Raw genomic sequence first — 21,146 nt, forward strand, 5'->3', positions numbered from 1 at the left:
CGCACGCTTTTCTATTCTTACCAAAATTATCACCCTTACTGATGGGCCAATATAGCCGGGGGTGGCCGACCTCTGCTCTAGGCTATACAAGAAAAACGCACTCTTTTTTAAATCCCTTTTTTTTTAGCAACTAAGGCTATTTTTTTTAGAGTAAAATAGTTATGACAAATGAAATGGAAGAGGGAATTAAAATTGTGTCATTTTTGGAAAGATTTTGGTATTTATTATTTAGTTTGTGCTGCCTTTCATTGTGAGGTAGCCTCAAAACGCTTGACTATCACTAATAAATGTCAGTTATACGACATAAAATTTATAAAAAAAATATTTAGCCAATTTTTTAGCTGTTTTTTGTTGAAACTAGCTAATTTTTAGCCGATTTTACAATTACATCTAGCTGATTTTGATTTTTGATCTTGATTGATTAATTTTCCACCCCTCTAGAAGATTGTTGTTTTATATTCGTCCATCTCAAACTTTATCTCGGTCTTGTTTTTCTCAAACTCTGGAGTTGAAGATTTATTTATTTTTTCATTTTATTGCAAGTCTGATTTTCTTTTTCATCTTTTTGAGAAAATACTTTTCTTTAATTTCTGAAAAGTATGAAGAGAAGGTAATATTTAAATTACCTTCTCGTCATTGCTGTCATCATCGGCAGAGTAGTTTAAAGTTACTGAGCTTACAGAAATATCAATTTGTCTAGTATCAAGATCTTTTTTCCTTAACGATATATAATTTTGGACCATACCCTTCCGAATAATTTATTTCATCAAGAAATGTACATTTATATCGTGGATCAAAATATATAGCAATAATTAGATTTTAATAATTGGAATAGTAATCAAATCTTCTTTTAATTCAAATAATGTAGATTCAAGCCCAGCAAAGATACTATTTTCTTTACCTTTTTCAAAGAAATGACACATTGCTTTAATATTTGGAATGATTATTGAAGCGGCACACAAAATATTTGTACAGTCCATGAAAGGCTTCAACACAAAAATCCCTTTTTCAAGTATTTTCCATTCGTTGTTTTCCAAACAAGATGGCAAAGCATTGTGAGTGCAATAAGCTATGCTTGCAGTTTTCTGTTCTTGAATCCTCTCCAGAAGATAATAATGGCTATTCCACCGAGCAAATACATCTTGAATGAGTTTGATTAGTGTCAAGTTGAACTTTTTTTTATATTTTCCGAAAGCGGATAGTGAATAGTTAGAGTGACCCACAATCATTTTACATGTTGATACTTTGTGTTTACCTCACTTCTCTTCAAAAATAGCATCATTAATAACCAAATGTAATGTACGGATAAAACAAGGCAAACAACTCAAACCTGCTTGAGCAACCCCTGCGTGCGACCATATATGCTGTATTTTCTCAGCTATTTAAAGAAACAGAAAAAAGGACCGTAATAATATTATAGCTAGGCAAATAAGTTAATTTACACCAACAGCTATTTATATTTTATATGCTCGTAGACTATCATATTACTTCTTTACCATTTTTAAAATGAATTAAATATTATTAAAATCTACATAGTATTTTATTCGATACTGTATTAAGATTTTGCTTAGTAATAGTTGATTAAAAGGAAACAGAGCCTACATATAACATATACAATAACTTATTCGTTATTACTTATTAGTAATATAATAACTTATTACTTTTTGTATTAATGAAAAATAATAAATTATGAAATAGCCATTGCGTATCAAGGGAGAAGAGGGAATCGATAGCTGATAACGCCGTCGAATGTCAAAAACATAGATGACGCGCTTTAAATATATATATATTTTAAATGTTTATTGTAATAGGAATAATTAATTACCGTTATAATTATATGAATTCAAAGAATATGTCAAAAGGTTAATTAAGTATTTTTGAATCGATTATTTTATGAAGTATATTCATATATTATTCCAATTTTTCTAATATTAAATAATATATTATTTAGCCTTTAAAAGTAGTAAGATTGGAAGATGGATTCTGAATATCAATTCAAGAAACAATGCTTGTTTCAATCGTATTCCATCTCTAGCTATGTTTTTAAGCATCAAAAATACATTTTTCCCTAAATGAGGTTGAGTGACTCCACCTTGTTTGACTGCATATATGAGTAGATCTCTTTGTGTTTACTTTTTGCTGCTGATATATAATAACAACATCAATAAGATTGATAATATTAAAATAACTAAATAGTAGATGATGTAGACGTTGTTGGATCACGCCCCAGAGGTATGATTTTGAGGAACTTTTCGGCCGTGAATGAGTCTTCCAGGAACGGAGATTCCCTTGGTAAAGGAGATGGCTCAAAAGAACCTGAGCCACAGTTTCATCAGGAATTGGAAGAAGATAAATATGTGAGCCTCTACAGCCGTGCCTTAGGCCTCTACGGCTCGGGTCGATATGCGGAATGTCTCCAGGACTTTCTTGTCATATTCGAATCCGAGTATTTCAAACTCTTTGGGAGAGAGAGTCCGCGTCCCTCACCCGTTGCAGTAAAGCTGCAGAAATGCGTGGCCAAATATTTGGGCTTTTGCTATGAAAAAGAAAATAATCATAGGGAGTGCATCAAGTATCTAAAAGAGTCTCTCAGCATCGATGACTCGGATGTGACTCTCTACTTTAAAGTGGCTCTTTCTGCCATTAAAATGCATAACCTTTCGATAGCTCGCTCCGCATTGGAAGCAGGACTACGCGTCTCTCCTGAGCACTGGCCCTCATTGGAGCTTGCAATCATGGTCTCCTTCAAAACAAAGGATCATTTTGGCTGCTTACAGCATATCCATAGAGCCCTCACTCTAGATCCCTCATATTCAAAAGCCCTAATGATTAAAGATCAAATAGCATTAGAAAATAAACACTTTGGTATTGATCTGGGACTCAATCTTCATGATCCAAAAGCAAAGTATACTCCGTCAGTACTTCCATCTCTGGAATTTAAAACTTCAAAACTCCTCCCAAAAAGAAAAATAATTATTGACAAATCCTTTTTTCACCTCATACTTACTGAATTCCATCGGGATTATAACTCCATTATGAGTCAAGAGAATGCTGCTTCTAAGGCCATAGAGCCCGTCTTATTAGTAGAAAAAGCAGCCCCACCCAAAATATTTGTATCTGTACAGAATACAACGAACGAAATAGTTGACTTTGTGATCCAGGAGAAGATAAGTAAGGAGACAGAGAGTGAAAGGATTGTGAAGAATATTTTAATGAACGAAGTACTTGCAAATCTATCACTTTTCAGCACTCATGACTTTGTTGATGAAATCATTAATGATATGATTGATTTAGTTGTAGCTTCAGGATCCGACTTTTTAGTTAATCTTCAAGCTACAGAGATTAGAAGAAGCTCTCGTGCAAGAGTGACCGTGATTGATAAAACGGATTCTGACTCTGCAGGCAATTCAAGAAGCGTACCGGTTGAGGATCCTATTCATTCCTATTTGGCCTCTTTTATTCCTGATGCTTTATTGAATCCTCCTCTCAATGATGTAGTCGAGAATGATGTAAATGAGGAGGACAAAGAAAATGGAACTCAGATCGGGAAAAGTTCTTCCTTTGAAAAAACAATCACTGGGGATCTAGAAATAGAACTTATCATGGACTTTGTATCCTCGTTTATTTCATCGCTTTCTGAGCAAGGTGTTTTAAGCATAATTGAAAAGACATGTATCTATCTATTCAACGAGTACTCCTCCAAGTACAACTGGAACTACAAGATGATGGAGAGTTTTTATGCACTCTATCTTGATTGGAGGCATCATTTCGTTTTCCCTGACTTCTATGAACCAGAGGTACAAATCTATTTTACATTAATGATATTTGCAAATGAGGTGGCACTTGATATTGAGAAACGAGCCATAGAAGCCGAGACTCTTGGCTCTCCTGAGAAGGACATTGCAAGACCTCCTGGTTTCTATAAATATTTGAAGAGTGACTTGAAATACATGGCACTCAACTCCTATGAATTGGACTTGGATTGGCAAATTCGAATTGCTTCTATCGAGTTCGAGCATATGATCATAAATGAGGATGGAAAGAGTGCTCACAAATCCGGTGAAAAATTAAAAGAACTTTATAATATAGAAAGAAAAGCGAAAATAATTTTACTTCCTTTTTCACACTATCAAGTGTACTCCTCCCTCATGGTTGACGAAACTCTTGAATCTCTCAAAAGAAATGGTTTGGTTGATAAAATTTCGAGTCTCTTCAAGAAGAAGGACTACTCGACTGTGATATCCGTTCTTCAGGGCTCATTATCGCAAAAAGTTGATGAGAGGGCCTATCAAATTTCCCTTCTCATTGACTCCCATTGGAATCTAGATAACTATTCGAATTGCCTTAAGTGGTCCTGTATAGCTCTTTGTGATTTTATTGAAGAAAAAACGAAGCTAAATAACAAGGAAGGAACGAATTCACGTAGAGGGGCAGTGGAGGACTTTACTTGGACCGTTGATTGCTTTGATCTTCTCAAAACGATTGAATGTTGTCTTTTGTATACAAGTATGAAAAAGGCTCTTTCCCTAGATTTGAAATCTCGTTTACTCAAGCAATTGCTCAAAATTATAGTAATTCAAATTGATTTTTATGCAAAGCAATTCGTCATTAAATCCACTCTCCCTTGGATATTTGTTTATAGACTAATTGAGAGTGAAAATGATAGCTCTCATCCAGAGATTGCTTTTTTGATTTCATCGCATGACTACTTGGGTCAATTGAGTCTTTGTACAGAGGATCATGGAAAGCTCTTACTCCTTCTCCTTGATGATGGATTTAGTAAGAAGGCCTTACCCAAAAAGGCTATTGAGCAAGCATTGTTTTGTCTTTTCTCTCATCCTAGTAAAAAATCAAGGGTCAAACATCTCACGGATCATGGAGTTTCTCAAATTGCTTTGACTTTTGATAAGAGTCTTTTAGTCTTTTCAAACTACTTGCGACCCTCCACAATACCAGAGTTTGATGATTTTAAGTCAAATTCAATTTCTAATGACACTGAACACTTTTTTAAACGTATGGTTGCCCTTATGCCCAGCGATGAATCCGGGTTGAATCGAGAAGAAACAATGATGCAAAGTATTACCTCTGGAAAAAAAGTATCCCTCAGTAAAAAAGGCATTCCTTTCAACACGGAACTCAAGGACTTCTATTATCTTTTAGCGGATTTTTACTTCAAAAATAGTGAATTTAAGCCTGCCATCTCCTACTATCTTCTCGACCTTAGCTATAATGAGAAGCGAATAGACTCTTGGATTGCTTTGTCATTAGCTCTTGCCAATCGAGTGGAAGAGGGAATTAACGACGTTTTCAAGCCGACAAATCATAAAGATATTCTAAAACATTTTAACGATGCCTCCAATTGTTTTCAGTTCTGTATTTCACATAAACCCAGAGGAGCAACCGTGTACATAGAGTACGCAAACTTCTGCTATGTCATGCACTCTTTCTGCACTAGGACATTGGAATCCGTTCCTGAAACTTTAAGTATTGATACGTTCCAAACCATGGAAAAAATCAAAGAAACTAGCTTGGATTCTGCCGAAACGCATTACTGGGATGCCTTCAAAATAGTTACCGACCATTTGGAAGATATGAATGATGATGAACGATGGTTGTTATACTTGATGCTTGGAAAAATAAAGGAAAAGAAGGGCAAGTCATTTGTTGAAGCATTGAAAATCTATATGAAGTCACTTGACAACCTTCTATACCAAGGAGCGAATATAACTAAGAAAATTTCTTATAATGCTCCGCAGGATTTATCTCTGGAACTTCTTGAAGTATATTATCGTATTCACACCAGTACACTTAAAAGGCGTGCTCAGAATTTTACTCTAGAGGAATCTCAGCAAATCCTGAAGATATTAAATGAAGCTCATGAGAAAGTAGGAAATTTTAACAAGAATATATCTGAGCCTCCCTTAGAAAAAATTCCAAAGTTGAGTGAGGAAGAGGATCCCCAGAAGCTTCGATCCATCATTATTGATACTTGCTTGCAAGGCTTGGAGTTTACGGTTAAATATTTCTCGCAGCACTTCAGAGCATTCTTCGTTTTAAGCAATTATTATGCTAAAAATCAAAACTTTAAGAAAGCTCGTATCTATCTCCTTGGAGCGGATACGTCAAACAAAAACGCCTCTGGATTATTTGTAGATCGAAAGTCCAACAATCTGTACAATGGAATTTGGCGCTCTCCTTTAACTGAACTAGATCGTGCTGGAGGTTTTACGGTTCATATCAGTAAGGCAACTTCTCTTCTTTTGGATGTTCTTTTGGCAACAGATGAATATCAAACTTTAGCAGAAGTTACAGCAATGCTCAAAAGACCTCCACCAGATGGTGAAAGAACATATTTGAATGACTCTGATCGAATTACATTTGCTCGACAGGCTCAAACTTTTTATAGTCGCTCCGTTTCCTCAGCTGTTAAAAAAGCCAAAAGTTCCGCACAAACTCGTCCTGTTGAGACTGTTAAAAAGCTTTTAGAACTACAGCAAGTCTATGCTAAGACAAGGAAGACATTCCGAGAGGACTCAGTTCGCGCCATGTTAATTGATTTATTAAATACAATTGGCATTAAGTGCTCTGGATACGATGAAGTTGCATCTTTCTGCCAAAGACTAAACGCCGAAAAAGGAATTCTGGATGAGTATTCTAAAAACTTTGAAAAGATTCAGACTGCGTGTTTCGACAATAAATCTCTATCCTCGTCTTCAGATCCAATTCCATTTTTATCTTCATCTTTGCCAACTTTGAACACCGTGAATAGTGGTATCGTTAGTACTCCAGCAATAGGAGTCAATCCTTCTCCTAAACCTCCCAAATCTACTGTAATCCCATCAACTTCTGCGCCCACTACTGCTTTAGATTTGTCCAAAACGTCTTTTACTATTGGGGAAACAACGATTAATTGTATTCCCTCTCCGTCATCGCCGAGCATTCTATCTCAGACTTCCTCATCACCTCTTTTCTCAAACACAAATAAGAAATTCTCTTCAGCCACAGCTTACAAGGCGAGTTCAGCTCTTTCATCTTCGATTTTAAAGCCCTCATCTACCAAATCATCCACTCTTCCCCTTTCATCCCTAAACAAGAAAATACTGGGTTCGAAGGTGCCCACTTCCTCTCCCAAAGGGATCAAGACATCATCACCCAAAGTAATGAATACATCCTCTCCCAAAGTGATGAATACATCCTCACCCAAAGTGATGAATACATCCTCTCCCAACGTGATGAATATATCATCAACCAAAGTAATGGATATATCGTCATCCAAAGTGACGAGGACCCCCTCACCAAAAGTAGTGTCTTCTCTAACAAAAGGAAGTTTATTGATCCCCAAGACTTTATCCGATAAAAACCCTTTCGTTGTACCCACAGCTGCCATACTGAGTCCTCCTCGACAGTTTGGAAAGGGAATCACGATTCAAAGAAAGACGTTTCTTCCTCCAAATAGTAAAAAATTAAGTAAATCAAAAAGTTTTGATGGAACTGTTTCTCCTAAATTAAAGAGCATTGTTAAACCGAATGAGATACGAAATCAACTCAAAAACTTTAGAGTCAATTTACATTCAGTACTGAAAAAGAGTAAAAGTGCAAAGGACTTGGCCAATAACCCTTCCTTATCTCCCAACCATAATAATAGTAACATAACTACACCGAGCAATCTATCATCGAAACGAACCCTGCCGACTTCTCCACTACCTCTAAGCACATCTACCCCATATCCTAAAATGATCTCAAAGGAAGCCCCTTGTCCTGTACCAGTGACTCTTAATAATAAGGACAAGAAAACAGATATTGATGTAATTTGCATTGACTAAACATATTTGTACATGTGTAATTTAAGCATTATAACTCACCATTGATATTTAAAGAGTTTTTATTTTATTTTGTACATTGAATTCATTTAGGAAAAACGAAATGGAACACAAATTCCGATCACATTGCGTGTTGTTAATCCATATAGATATTAATTATAGTGGTATGTTTTTTAATCGGATCCATTTTTACACGTTTCCAGCTATTTCTTTTTTTTTAGTATGATCTATTCGTAAATGTACTTTCTAAATAACATAATTATACCTATAAAAAGTGGTTAATGAGGGATTCCTTCCATATTTAGTAGTATTATTTTTTGTCGATAATTGTCTGTATATTTGTTTGAGTAAATGTGGTGTGTCAGCTATTGAACATAAATTAAGAAAATCCCAATTCATCTTTTTTACTTCATATATATAAAACTAATTATAGGCTTATTATTGAAATTTGTGGGATGAGATAAAACTCCAAGAGTGTTAACTAGTGTCCAGAACCTTAAGTTTACTATTTATATTGACTCTAAAATGGGCCCTTTCAAATAAATATATCAATTTCTCTGTCAGTTATTCCAGAGATTCATTTTGGCTTCTGTAAGTAGTATAATTTGCGGTACACCCAAAGGGTTACTAAGAATAGTTATTGTATATAAATTGACGATAATTCCCCGAAGATCACAAATGTTGTACATCAACATAAAATTTTATTGAACAAAAATCATGCAAATTTATGTTTTTTACTCTATAGTATATAATTATTTTGTATACTTTAAGTATTGCAATTTTTGCCACACTCGAAGGGTTATTCAGAATAATTTATGGATATAAATAGGGGATAATTTGCAGAAAATTACATCTGTGTTGCTTTTTACTCAGAAACAAACTAGAACACGAATTTAAAAAAAAGAAAATCTGAATTTTTTTTTACTTAATATTTCCTTACATATTACTATTTTATAGACGTACTTCGATCAATCATAAGCTTTTTATTCAAATATGTAGAATACTTTAAGATATTCAAAAGTGTTAACTATAGTTTAGAACCTCTATTTGATTTAAAAGACTTATATTGGCCCTGATATGCCTTCTTTTACACATAAAACCTGGCAATGTATAATTCTTTTATTGTGACGATCCATTTTGGCTACTTTAAGTTATACAATTTGCGGCACCTCCAAATAATTAATCAGAATTATTTGTAGATAGAAATGATAACTTGTCAGAGAATTCAAATATAACCCATGCTCAATTTTGAGAAAAATCATTTTAATTTGTTTTTGCGTTGACGTGTCAAATATGTTTAATCGTTGGCTATTTTAAAAACTGAATTGATCAATCAGAGAGCAAATTTGTTGTTCATCTTCCTTCGCTTTTTTTTTTCTTCAAATTGAACATTGATAAAGGATGGTACTAGAAAAATGCTCTTTTTAAACAACAATTTCTATTTGTAAAAGGATTCAAAGAAGTTTGATGCATAAGAACTTTAATGAAGCTTTTGAAATCAAACAACATAACTAAAATTAAGGGGGGGTTGCCCTGATTTTTTTTTTTTTCTGAAGTGCTTACAAAATCATTTTACATCCAAAAAGATGGGCTAAAATGAATTTGCTCATTATCATGAAATAACACCAACCCCTAATTATAAATTCCCTTAATATTATTTGTGACAAATATCTAAACATATTTGTTTGTTCCATCCCTCAAGTGTGAGTAATATTATTACAATACAATTTCGTTGCAATTTTTCAATTTCAATCCAATCTTCTAAGAAATGGATCAATACGATTGATAAGGAGGGAATAGGATTAAGGCCTCTAAAAATATAGTTGAATACCCTTCACTCTCAGCTTGGCCAGTTGGTAATGTGGGATTGCTAAAAACCAACATCAATTCATCCAAGGAGCCCCCTCTAATACTAAACAATAGTTCCAATCCCTGGAGTTGGGCGGGGGCACCCTTGGATCCTTAAAATCACCTCCAATACATCAAGGACTCCCTTCTAATACCAAAAAATACATTAATCCCTCGGTTTGCAAATTTTTAACTCTTTTTTCTTATGGATGAACATTATTTCTTTCAATAGTCATATCAATAATTAATTGTTTTTTCTTTAATTTTTTAATAGGTAAACTCAATTTTAAATTTCTATGCTTTTGTTTACAAATTGTACTGGCTATTTTGATGACGTCACAGATGAGGATATAAGGACGACATTCATATTTATAGAACTAATTGTATTAAATAGTTATAATACTATTTTATTTTCTTATCAGACAATTTTATTGGTGTAAATTTTTACACTCCGACGATTACGGTACTAAAATTAAGATTAAAATTTGTTTTTTACAAAAAAAAAAAAAATAGTTGAGAACATACATTTTCAAATAAATATAGAAAGAAGGCAAAGAAATCAATAAAATATTCAGAATACGTATATATTATACACTAAATATGAAATGCTTATTTGAAATACATACACTAGCAATAACGTCTTAATTTGTCATTTAGCTTGAATACAAGTGTGCTTGTCTAAAACTGAAGACTCTGAAATTTTTAAAAATAGTTAAATAATTTTGTAATATTTAAAGTGGTCGACGAATTCATTTATTTAGCATAAAAGATGTTAGTCTTAAACACATGTCTATTCAATATGGGCGCCAATGTTCTCCACTACCAACTCCAGCCTAGGCCAGAACTGCATATAACTTGGCGATAAAGCTCTGGCGAGGATGGCTAAGGCATTCTTGAGGGCAGACTTCAGCTGGTCCTTGGACTTGTATGGGACTCCCTTTAAACGCTCAAACACTGCGAAGTCAAGCAGCGAACAATCAGGCGAGTAAGCCAGTCAAGAATTCCGATCAAAGAAGGCTGGAGTCTCGATCTGAAGGAACTCTTGGGTAAAGTTGCTAGTGTGGCACCTGGCACCGTCCTGCTGCCACCACCACCTGTCCCCGTAAGTAGCCATGGCCCAAGGGAACACTTTGTCCTTCAAGTATTGGCAGTACGTCTCGGAGTTAAGCCTCTAGTGGTCCTCCAAGAAGATGAGATCACTTTTCAGACTTTTTCACAGCAGCAACCCTTTCGTCCGACCTTCGAGGCCTTGACTTAGATCTTGTGGTCGCCTCAGGAGTCCCTTTGGCTACCACACTGTAAACGGTGCTGCGGCTGCAGTTTAGAACCTTGGCAATTTCAGTGGGAGTTTTTCCTCTCGCGGAAAGTTCCAAAATTGCGACGCGCGTCTCTCCATATTAACGGCAGTTGTTTCATTGTCGCTATATTTAGATTTTGCTGGTGGTTTGGTTATAACTAGTCAAGACCCTACCCTTGAAGTATAAACCGGCTCCAACTCAATAAAAATCACGAATATGTGCATATGTGTAAAATTTAAAGGAGTGCTCAGTTTTAGACGCGCACACCTGTATAATAAAAATTAAAGTTCAATATAATTGTTTTGCTAACATAACGGAATATGATGCCTTTAATAAGCCTCTTTCTCCTTGTGATTTTGACTCTTCTCTCCAGAGAGAGATATATACTTTAATAATACTAGGTAAATCAAGTTTTCTAAGGTATCCCCACTTTTATGATATATAGCATGGAATAGTTAGTAATACAGACCAATAATAGTTATTTAACTATTAGTAGGAATGAGTTTGAAGTCTATACTCGACTGGCGAGAATCTCGATGACGAAATAGAGATTTGCAAGTCAAAAATAAAACCGAACGAATCAAATAATCGTCATGTAATTTTGATACATTTTAAATATTGTCTTCAATCAAGCTACTTATAATTAGCTCGCATGGCTCACACTTAGTAATGTATTTATTTTTATAAAAATCCAAGATAGTAATATTCCAATATGCTAACAAGCAATTCAGCTGCTTAGTAGAGGATTCCTGAGTCAATAAATTTGGAAATTATGAAGTCACATATATTTTTTAATACATAATCACATAATAGTTCCCAATAACTATTTGTAATAGCAAAATATAATATTTTTTTAAGACAAAACTATCAAAAGAAAAAGAAAAGAGAGGCACATTATCTTTAAAGTCGAGAATAAACTTCCACTTGTCTTCCAGTCACAAAAGTGACTCACAAGTAATAAAGAAATCACTAATCAGAGGTGATGCTTAAAGTGTTCAGGTTATATAATTATCTATTTAGACCATACATTTCTGCATTATATGCATCAAGGACACTTATCAATGAAACAGACGAATCAGAGTTGACTTAAGTAGAAAAATACTCAAGAACTTCAATTAAGGAACAGTGGATAGAGGATAAGAACTATCCATGTTTCTCACTCGATCTTTCAGTTGATTATCCTGTCGTTTTATGGAATTCCATAGTTCTTATATAGAAGTATACGATGATCTCGTAAAAGATTTGGAAGAATTTATGTATTCTTGAGTATAGAGACAATTATTCAGGATGTCAGAAGTCACTACCATAGTGAGGCGCATTTGTACAATGGAGGATTCCTCTATTAAATGAGATGATTCTACCGACTGAGGCACAAAGACTAAGAGGCAAGATCCCTATAACATGTAGTTGAAGAGAGGATCAGAAGACATGTTGGATATCCAAATGGGAAAAAATATGAATTCATAGGAACGGATGGGACGGGTGGATGAATATATTCGAATCCTTCGTACGAAATATCCATCTAAATCACTATTAATTAAATGTATTTCCATATAGTTCACAACTTTTTTATTCTCCTTCGGCTTCTAGTATTTATCCAAGGTTAATAGAAATACAAGGTTAGAACATCATGTAATCGGGCTGGCTAGAATTTTCAATCTGATTTATTGTACCAAGGACTCCTGTAAGGGAGTCCTTGGTTCTTTACTGTACTGATCGACAGTTCTAAGGGGTGTGTTAAAGTTGAGTGGTTCACTTAGTCTTTTATTAATGTTATTCGAATTTATTTAGGATATTGATATAAACATTTTTTTTCAACAAAGTGATTGACAATTAATATGTACGGATTGACGCCATTATTTTCCATCAAATAATGATAAAAGATACATACCTATGTATTCTATGTACGAGTATTATATAATTTTCCATGTATTTAATATAATCATCATCATATTTTAAAATATATCATTAATATATAATTTCTTTCTAAATTTGATTTCTGTATTTGAAGCCATGCATTGAAGGAGTCCAAATTCTCTATCTTTCCAGTGGTCCATGGTGCTTTGGGATCTTCCGTTTTGAGACTCCTTTCATGTTCGAGTATATAATTTTGTTTTGCTTTAAATTAATGTCTGCACGCATTTTGGGTGAGATGGCTGCATAGAATGTGTGCATTAAAGCAAACTCGAACATGTCGACTCCTTGATTTATGAGCTGTTCTTTTATGACTTTAAGAGCTTTTGATGATTTTATGATGGATGCTGCCATTGACATTTCGTCCTGTGACGGATCTATAGCGTTTTAAAGGTAAGAACTGGCTAACTTTATAGGATCCTCGTACGACTCAATCAAGCATTTCATTGCTTTTGCATAGGCCATAGGGGTGAAGTTGGAAAGACAGATACTAAGGACAAATACTTCTTTACACACCTATTGTATCTTTCAACGCTCTTAGGTGGTATGAACTTAATTGCTTATACGATCGTCTCAAGAACACACAAGATGATACCGTGTGTGTTTTATAAACACACACGATGTCTCCTTGGATTTTCCAGTGAATTATAATTCAGCACACTAACATTATACAGTACTAATATATATATATACTAGAAAATATTGCAGTAATTTGAAAATAAAAAGTTTAAAAGTAAACAACAAAATCAATTGAATCTCTGAGTAGGTTGAGAAACGTTCTGGTAATATCATCGTGAACCAATATGATTGTGAGTAATTTCATTACAAGGCAATAATACCGTATGCAATATATATTTTAATCGGAAGATAAAACTATTGAATGATGAAGAAACATGCCAGGATAGAACCCTTCCAACATGCTATAATATACCCCAGCCCACAGGCTGTATAGGTGAAGTACTGGGCCTCGAAACAAGTTGAATTTATACGCCGCCGCTTCTCTGAGCATCAAGCTACCCTTCTAATATCCCAAAATACACCCTGGCCCGCAGGTTTTACAGGTGAGGTACTGGGCCCAAGGTAGTTTAAACTCCACTGCTGCCGTGTTTCTAATTTCCGAGGAACCCTTTTAAGATGCTATAATATATACGAAATGGCATACCTTTATAACTTACTTCAGCTATGTTGGTGAAAAAATAATTTTGTAGTTTTATTATGGAAATATAAAGATCTTGACTCTTTTATACATGATAGATCTAGTTTTGACAAACAATAAGGCTCTGTTTCAAAGTTAATCGCATATAGGAAATAAGGAATTAAGATTTCTCATTTTATCTACATAATATATTTTTTTATTATCTTCTTATGTAATTCTATATTGTTATTAATCCTGTGTTGTTTGGTCAATTAAATTACTGTTTTTAGATTAGAAAAGAAAAAAGTTGGTCGAATTTTCCTTTTTTCTTATTTATTCATTCTTTTTCGAATTATTGTTGTGCTAAAATCTTCTCAAAGAATCTACTGTTTGACGAGTACCTTTGAGTTTGTGCAATAAAATTAGTGAAATGCTGAAGAAAAAAATATGATATATTCGTAAGAATAAGTATTTATCAAATAACTTTTTTAAGAATGAATTACATTTATTCCTAAATACAGTAATATGGTCAAGAAAAACAGCATCAATGGTCTCAAAGGGGGTCTTAGTTTCAAATGGTGTGCTAATAGTGTGGTTAACATCAGTTTCTGCTTGTAAAACCATAGGTAAGTTATTCCATATAAAAATAAGTATTAAAAAATCAGCCAAAGAATAATATTTCATATTAATTAATTATTTAAATAAACAAACTACTAACCGATTTTGTACAGACACAAACTGAAATTCATATTTCATTTTTAAAGGAAAAATTCACCAGTTTAAATAAATAATGGTTGAACATTAAGGTTTGAAACCCCTTTAAAGTATATTTACTTTGATTTTGAACGGTATACAATACATTCACTCATTCCATCTTTTTTTTTTTTCACTCCCACAGCTTGCGTGATTGGAGCTCGTGCTCCTTCAAATAGTTATTAGAACTTATTTTCTAGAGCAACGGTACGTAGAAAAAGTCTGGGTTCTTCATATGGCCCGTGACCGTAGTTTGTTCAACTTTGAATTAGAGCGTTTTGTTCCATGTCTAGGGAAGTATGGTGTGTGGAAGAGAATAATATATTATGATGAGAATAGAACAGGCAAAATACTAGGAGAGAAACGAAAAAAAAAAAAAAAAGAGTAAAGAACAGTTTATATTTTATTTAAATTGAACAATTCTAAAAACAATATGTCCAAAATATGTCATTTTTTTGCTCCCGCTTAAATGATTAATATTTGATTTTTTTATGCTAACAAAAAAAAAGTTATAAGGACTTATTGATACTATATAAACCCCAACAAACGAAAAATTTGAGCAACAAAGTAATTGGGAACACACCCTCTTAATTCAAAAACAAAAAATTTGTTGACTACTCTTATTGATAACATTCATATATGTGACGTGTCAATATAAAAGTAGGCTTAAAAAAGAAAAAAATGAATCATATGATCAAATGCAAGATTTATTCATTTATTTTAAAACACTTTTTAAATGTAATAAACCTTTTTAATCAAAATATTATTTTTATATCAAAATTTTTATAATTTATCAAAATAAACCTACGTGTAAAATTTCCCTGAAATTTGGATAATATATTTGATTTGTCTTCACTTTATACCACTCCTAAAATCCATTAGAAAATAAAAATTACCCATTACTCGGAAAATTTGGTGACTATTTCTTAAAATGAATAGAATTTGAATTATTTTTTATCAGAAACTCTTTTGATGGACTAATTAACAAAACTGTTTTTTTTAAAAGAGAACTGATGATTATTTAAATTGTCGGTTTTAGTTGACAATACCTTTTTAAAAATCCTTTAAAATTAGATTTGTCTCAAAAATTGTATTTATTTTTTAAGTCATCCTTAATTAGTGAGATGGAGTTGCACTGATTCAGTATAATTAAACATTATAGTATTACAATAACTAATAATTATAATTTTGTTAGAAAATACGATTGAATCTAGTCAAAATAAGATGTGTGAAGATCTTTAAGAAAAAAATGATGTAACCCTATATAGTCAAGGGCAAGTAGGTCAAGATTTTTTAACCAAATTTTAGAAAAATTAGCAAGAATAGTCTATAAAAAATGTAGTGGTATAAAATATGAACTTCCGGTATATCACAAAAAAGTAACCAAGAAACGACACTATACAGTTGTGTGTAAAGACGATAATCGTGTCGATAACATAAAAGCAAGCTGGTTTTTTAAATTTAATTGTTAACATAAAAGCAAGCTGATCAAACAGAGAAAACGAATTATAAGTTTTTTACTACAAATTAAAAGCCAAGAGGATTTTGAAAGAGTCAAATACAATATTAACCCACTGAAAAGTTGTCCAACAAGTTATTACATGAACATATTATATACAAGTTCAGTGAATTTGATCGTGCAGTATTTGAAGTTTAAATCGAATTTTGATATCATCAATATAATCAATTTCAATTGGTGAGGCATGTTCTTAAACAGCTAATCCCTAGCTTATTTTTATCATTCCCGCAACGTGAATACATATACACTCTTCCTTAAAAATAATTTTCAATGTCATGACGTCCCAGTATCATTTATGATCAGTGTTACCAAATAACTGATTTTTATCAGGTTCAGTTAACCTTAAAAACCCCGGCAGTGACTTCATCACTTTTTTAAATGGATATAAATTATAGTACTCATATCAACATATATGTTTATCTGTACTGTCACAATATTGAGAAAAAGTATCCTAACTTGCTTTTATGTTATCGCCACACACATATATGTACAATGTAAGTGATATTTAAAAAAATATATCTAATGCCAATTGTTATTCCACTTGTTAAACAATGAGAAAAGTCAAACTTGACTAAAATTATAAATATAATATTTAAATAAATACAATATTACTTCAGTTTTTACTGTTGAAGAGTTCAGAACGTCTCAAAGGATCGGAAATTAACTAATCATGATACCCATTATAAGATTGGTGTTGATTTTTGGAGTTATTATAGTCATGGGTACGTTAAACATTTGTTACTTATTCCCAGATATCCAATTATTAAAATCTTGATTATGAACTGTATTCTTTATTTTTAATAGCTGAGGCGAAAGAAACAACGGAATTCAGCTCAGTTATAAGTCATGGTAAGTATATCCAAAATAATTTATTTTTTCAAACTATATTAATCATGGAATGATACATAGCCGATCCAGATATACGGTGTGTCAACATAAAAACATTCTTGAACAATTTTTTTTTTTTTTTTTGCTTTACTCCATAAATGCAATTTATTAACATATTTCGGTCATTTAACGCTTCATAGAATAATTTATAAATGAGTTAAGATGTGTAGGAATATTAACTATAGTCTGGAAAATTCATTTAATATAAAAGACTTCCTTAGTTCCACTATGACTTTCAAATATAATCTTTTTTTTTTCTTCATTTTTTATAACTGATTGATTATCTTTTAAGTATAATTTGCAGCAATCTGAAAGAAGTATAAATTATTTGTCAAAAATGTAAGATAATATGATTTACAAGACAAATTTAATCCAGGCCTAGTTTTGAAGAAAACCACATCTTGATTTTGTGTTATATATTAAATATGTTTGGCAAGCAATTCATTTTTAACTATCAATTCAATCATGTTTAGTAAAGACAATTTATTGTTTGGTAAGATAATAAAAAGATTTTGTAGATACAAAATAATGAAATCAGTTTAACAAAATAAGTATCTACCTACATAAATATATACATTAAATAGTAACCATACAATACTTAATTTCAAGCCATATAAACTAATATGAAGAAAAAATAACACAAGTCCACAAAATTTTAATGTTTTAAACAGATGTTTAGTACTATGACTGTTTCCAGTATGAGACTCATGAGTGATGTCCTAACATAGAAGCAGATTTAGGATTTTAAAAAATGAGAAAAATAGATTTGTCTGTTTCTAGCTTTTTTTATTTGATAAGAAAGGATAATATAACTATTTACATGGACTATTGCACCTTTAAATCAGGAAAATATTATTTGTCTATTTGATAAGATTACATGTACAAAAGCCTTTAAGCTTTTTCATTCCACTCCTCATTTAAAATTTAACACCCTAAGTATCAAGGTTATTTCATTAAAAATAATTGAGTTCTATGTCTAACAATGGATAATGGAACTTTGGTTACGTGTAATAAATCATTTAAAAACCACCACTTTTACTCAACGAATGAAAATTGTAAATTATTAAAGAGTAGAACTTAATCAACTATTTTAGCTGATTGATTGATTTTCACGTATTTGCAATTAGTATGTATTTTTGACAAATATTTTCTTTTTGTTAAAAAACTTAGAGTCCAATCCAATTTTTTATTATCTTTTTTTTAATACATAAGTATATATAATACATTAACATTTATGAATAACTAAAATTTTATGCTATTTCAAAATTAGAGTTTTTGAAAATATGAAACTACTCCATTTTTAAAATAACCATAATTAGAATATTTCTCACTATTTCTTTCAGCCGAACCTCAAGATAACAATCCCCAAAGTCGGTAAGTGTATTCATTAAAAATTACTTCCTTTTTTTATTTATATATTTTACGAGGCTTATTTTATTTAATGTAGAAAATACAAGAAATAATAAAATAGAATGTTTTTACGTATTTAGTTTCAATATTCACGAATTTAATGTATAATAACTTACTTCATGCGACGTTTTATACATATTACAGCTATAGCTAAACACTTGTACAAAATGAAATGCTTATTTAAAAAAAAAAAAAACATTTTTCAAAGTAGCATTGATATAAGACAAAAAAAAATCCATAAAGATTAGGATATTTTTTACACATATAAATCTGACCATTAAGCGAAAGGAAATCAATATTTTTTCGAATAAATGTGTTTGAATGTTTTGTGACTTAATTCATTAAAAAAAAAAAAAAAGAAGACGTCATAAATTCCATTAATATATTTAGAAATTTTCTTCTATTCATTTTTTTAATAAGGGTGATTGAATTAGACGTTTCTTCATTTTCACTAAAAAATTCATATAAATATATCAAGGCTTACTTTTGAAAATACCTCGTTTCAAGGCTTCTTTTCAATGTCTTTTAAATTAAAATCATAAATGAACTACTTGGCCATGTAGGGTTATTTGGATTATACTAGATAATGTAATTAAATTTTAAATAACAAATACTAGTATAATAATCCCATACTTATATTATTTTCAGCTATTTGTAATTAAAATTTGGCTTGACAATAAGTTTTATATGGGAAATTTTACATATTTATCATTATTTATATGCATCAATATTACTTTTGTAATTACCCATAAATATATACATAGTTGATAAAAAGTGACTAGTTTTTTTAAATACAATATTATTTTACATACCAATATTAGTAAGAAATCGAAATTTGGTAAAAAAATCAAAGTTGATTTGTCTTTTTTTTAACAAAAATTAAATCTTCTACGTAATATTTTGCATGTACAATTTTTTAAATACTTTTTTCCCATTCTATCTAGATGAATTTGTTAAAAAATAATTGCAAAATATTTTGAGTATAAAAGTCGTCTACAAAAATACACATTAAGGACCACTTTGTTTTGCTATCATGAAATGTATAGACTTGTGAGATGATTCATTTTTACAATCATTCAAGAAAGAAAAAGAACGTTGATATAATTTTCTTTGTCATATGAGTTTAAAAAATTTAAAATACATACTTGATGGATTAATCACAAATTAATTATTAGTTTGTTAGTATCATATCAGGTTATTATGCATTTTTAATTCAATTTTTTACACTTTTTGTAGGTTTGAGCCAATTTTTGATAACTAAAAAGTCATGAATTTACCTTCAACTAAAAAAAATGTATTTCATTTATAACTTAATGTTGGTTCTAAAAATGGGCTAATATATAATGTGACACGACCCACTCTTAAAAGAAAGCAATGCAGATATCCAAAAAAATTTTTATACGAATAAAAATTTATTTTCCAGAAAATCATTTTGTTATTATCCATGATTTTATTAATTCAGCTGCAATAAAATAGCTATTTGGAACAATCATACCATTTTTGAAAAGACAAAGTTTATGTTAATTGATATTTTTTTCTAACTCAAAAACTGTTTGTTTGGGGGGGGGGGGGGGGGCTATAAAAATTTAAAAATACTCAAAATTGAAAATGCCTAAAATAGCGAACTTGATACAAAAATATAATAATAATTACTGATTCCTAATTTACACACCAAGTACTTGCTAGGTTTAGATACAATAGTTCTTAATTTCTTAGGATTTCTATCATTTAATTTGCATTTATGTATTAACACACATCATGATAATAAGAATACTGGAAAGAAATTTATGTTTTTGTAATTAATGCTAGTATAAATAATTATCTTGGTGCACCATTTGTGTAACAAAAAACTAAAGACTATTTTAAAGGGAGTTTTAAATTAATTTAAAAATAAAATTTGGGAATTACATCAGTCTCATTTATTTTTCCTAGCCTGATTGGTCCATATACATGTACTCATGAGTTAGGACCAGTTGTGCCAATGAAAGCGTGGGGACACCGAAAATGTCCTCAAAGTAAAGAAACCGTTGATTTACATATGTGGCTTTACACTCGTAATAACCCTGAAGAACCTGAAGTTTTTAAATATAATGAGGCAGGTAAATTAAAAGATTCAAATTTTAATCCTTCAAAACTTACAAGAATGGTTGTACATGGATTTGGGGGAGATTGTAATCTAACCTGGATCGTGCAGATGAGACGCGATCTTCTAAATGAAGTAAGTTCTTCCAAAGATTAGACAAGGCATAGTAATAACATGAAAAATGTATAGTCTGACATAAACTTATTCTGTGCGGATTGGAGAAAGGGAACGATATACCCAGATTACGGTCAGGGTGCAGCCAACACACAAATAGCTGGAAAAATGATTGCAATTTTCTTTAATAATGTCAGTGAAATATTTCAGCCCATTGGACCTAATCTTCATTTAATTGGCTTTAGTTTTGGAGCACAAGTCTGTTCATTTGCCGGATCTAATATTCCTAACTGTAACCGGATCACAGGTGGTTCTTTTTCTTTTTATGTGTATTATATAGATGAATAACGTTTAATTTTTGCGA

At 31.7% G+C, this 21,146-nt stretch overlaps 2 protein-coding genes and 1 long non-coding RNA gene across 3 annotated transcripts; all 3 read left to right on the forward strand.

Moving 5' to 3' along the window:
• The first annotated feature begins 397 nt into the window (after positions 1 to 397).
• Positions 398 to 8,118, forward strand: LOC121123882 (calcineurin-binding protein cabin-1-like). The gene has a single exon (XM_040718942.2). It carries the CDS (start codon positions 2,235 to 2,237, stop codon positions 7,821 to 7,823), a length of 5,589 nt encoding a protein of 1,862 aa, XP_040574876.1. The 5' UTR covers positions 398 to 2,234; the 3' UTR covers positions 7,824 to 8,118.
• Positions 8,119 to 9,621: 1,503 nt separating this feature from the next.
• LOC139906437 (uncharacterized) lies at positions 9,622 to 10,305 on the forward strand. The gene is made up of 2 exons (XR_011781954.1): positions 9,622 to 9,845; positions 9,943 to 10,305. It is a non-coding gene; the product is annotated as an uncharacterized lncRNA (long non-coding RNA).
• Positions 10,306 to 16,886: 6,581 nt separating this feature from the next.
• Positions 16,887 to 21,067, forward strand: LOC121124685 (pancreatic lipase-related protein 2; the record flags this gene model as incomplete). The annotated part of the gene is given in 5 exon segments (XM_040719866.2): positions 16,887 to 17,009; positions 17,092 to 17,136; positions 18,519 to 18,549; positions 20,518 to 20,803; positions 20,858 to 21,067. Coding segments are annotated over 5 exon segments (624 nt in total), but the record flags the coding sequence as incomplete, so codon positions are not given.
• Positions 21,068 to 21,146: the final 79 nt, after the last annotated feature.

Source organism: Lepeophtheirus salmonis, chromosome 9 (assembly GCF_016086655.4).
Source record: "Lepeophtheirus salmonis chromosome 9, UVic_Lsal_1.4, whole genome shotgun sequence".
Lineage (NCBI taxonomy): Eukaryota > Metazoa > Arthropoda > Copepoda > Siphonostomatoida > Caligidae > Lepeophtheirus > Lepeophtheirus salmonis.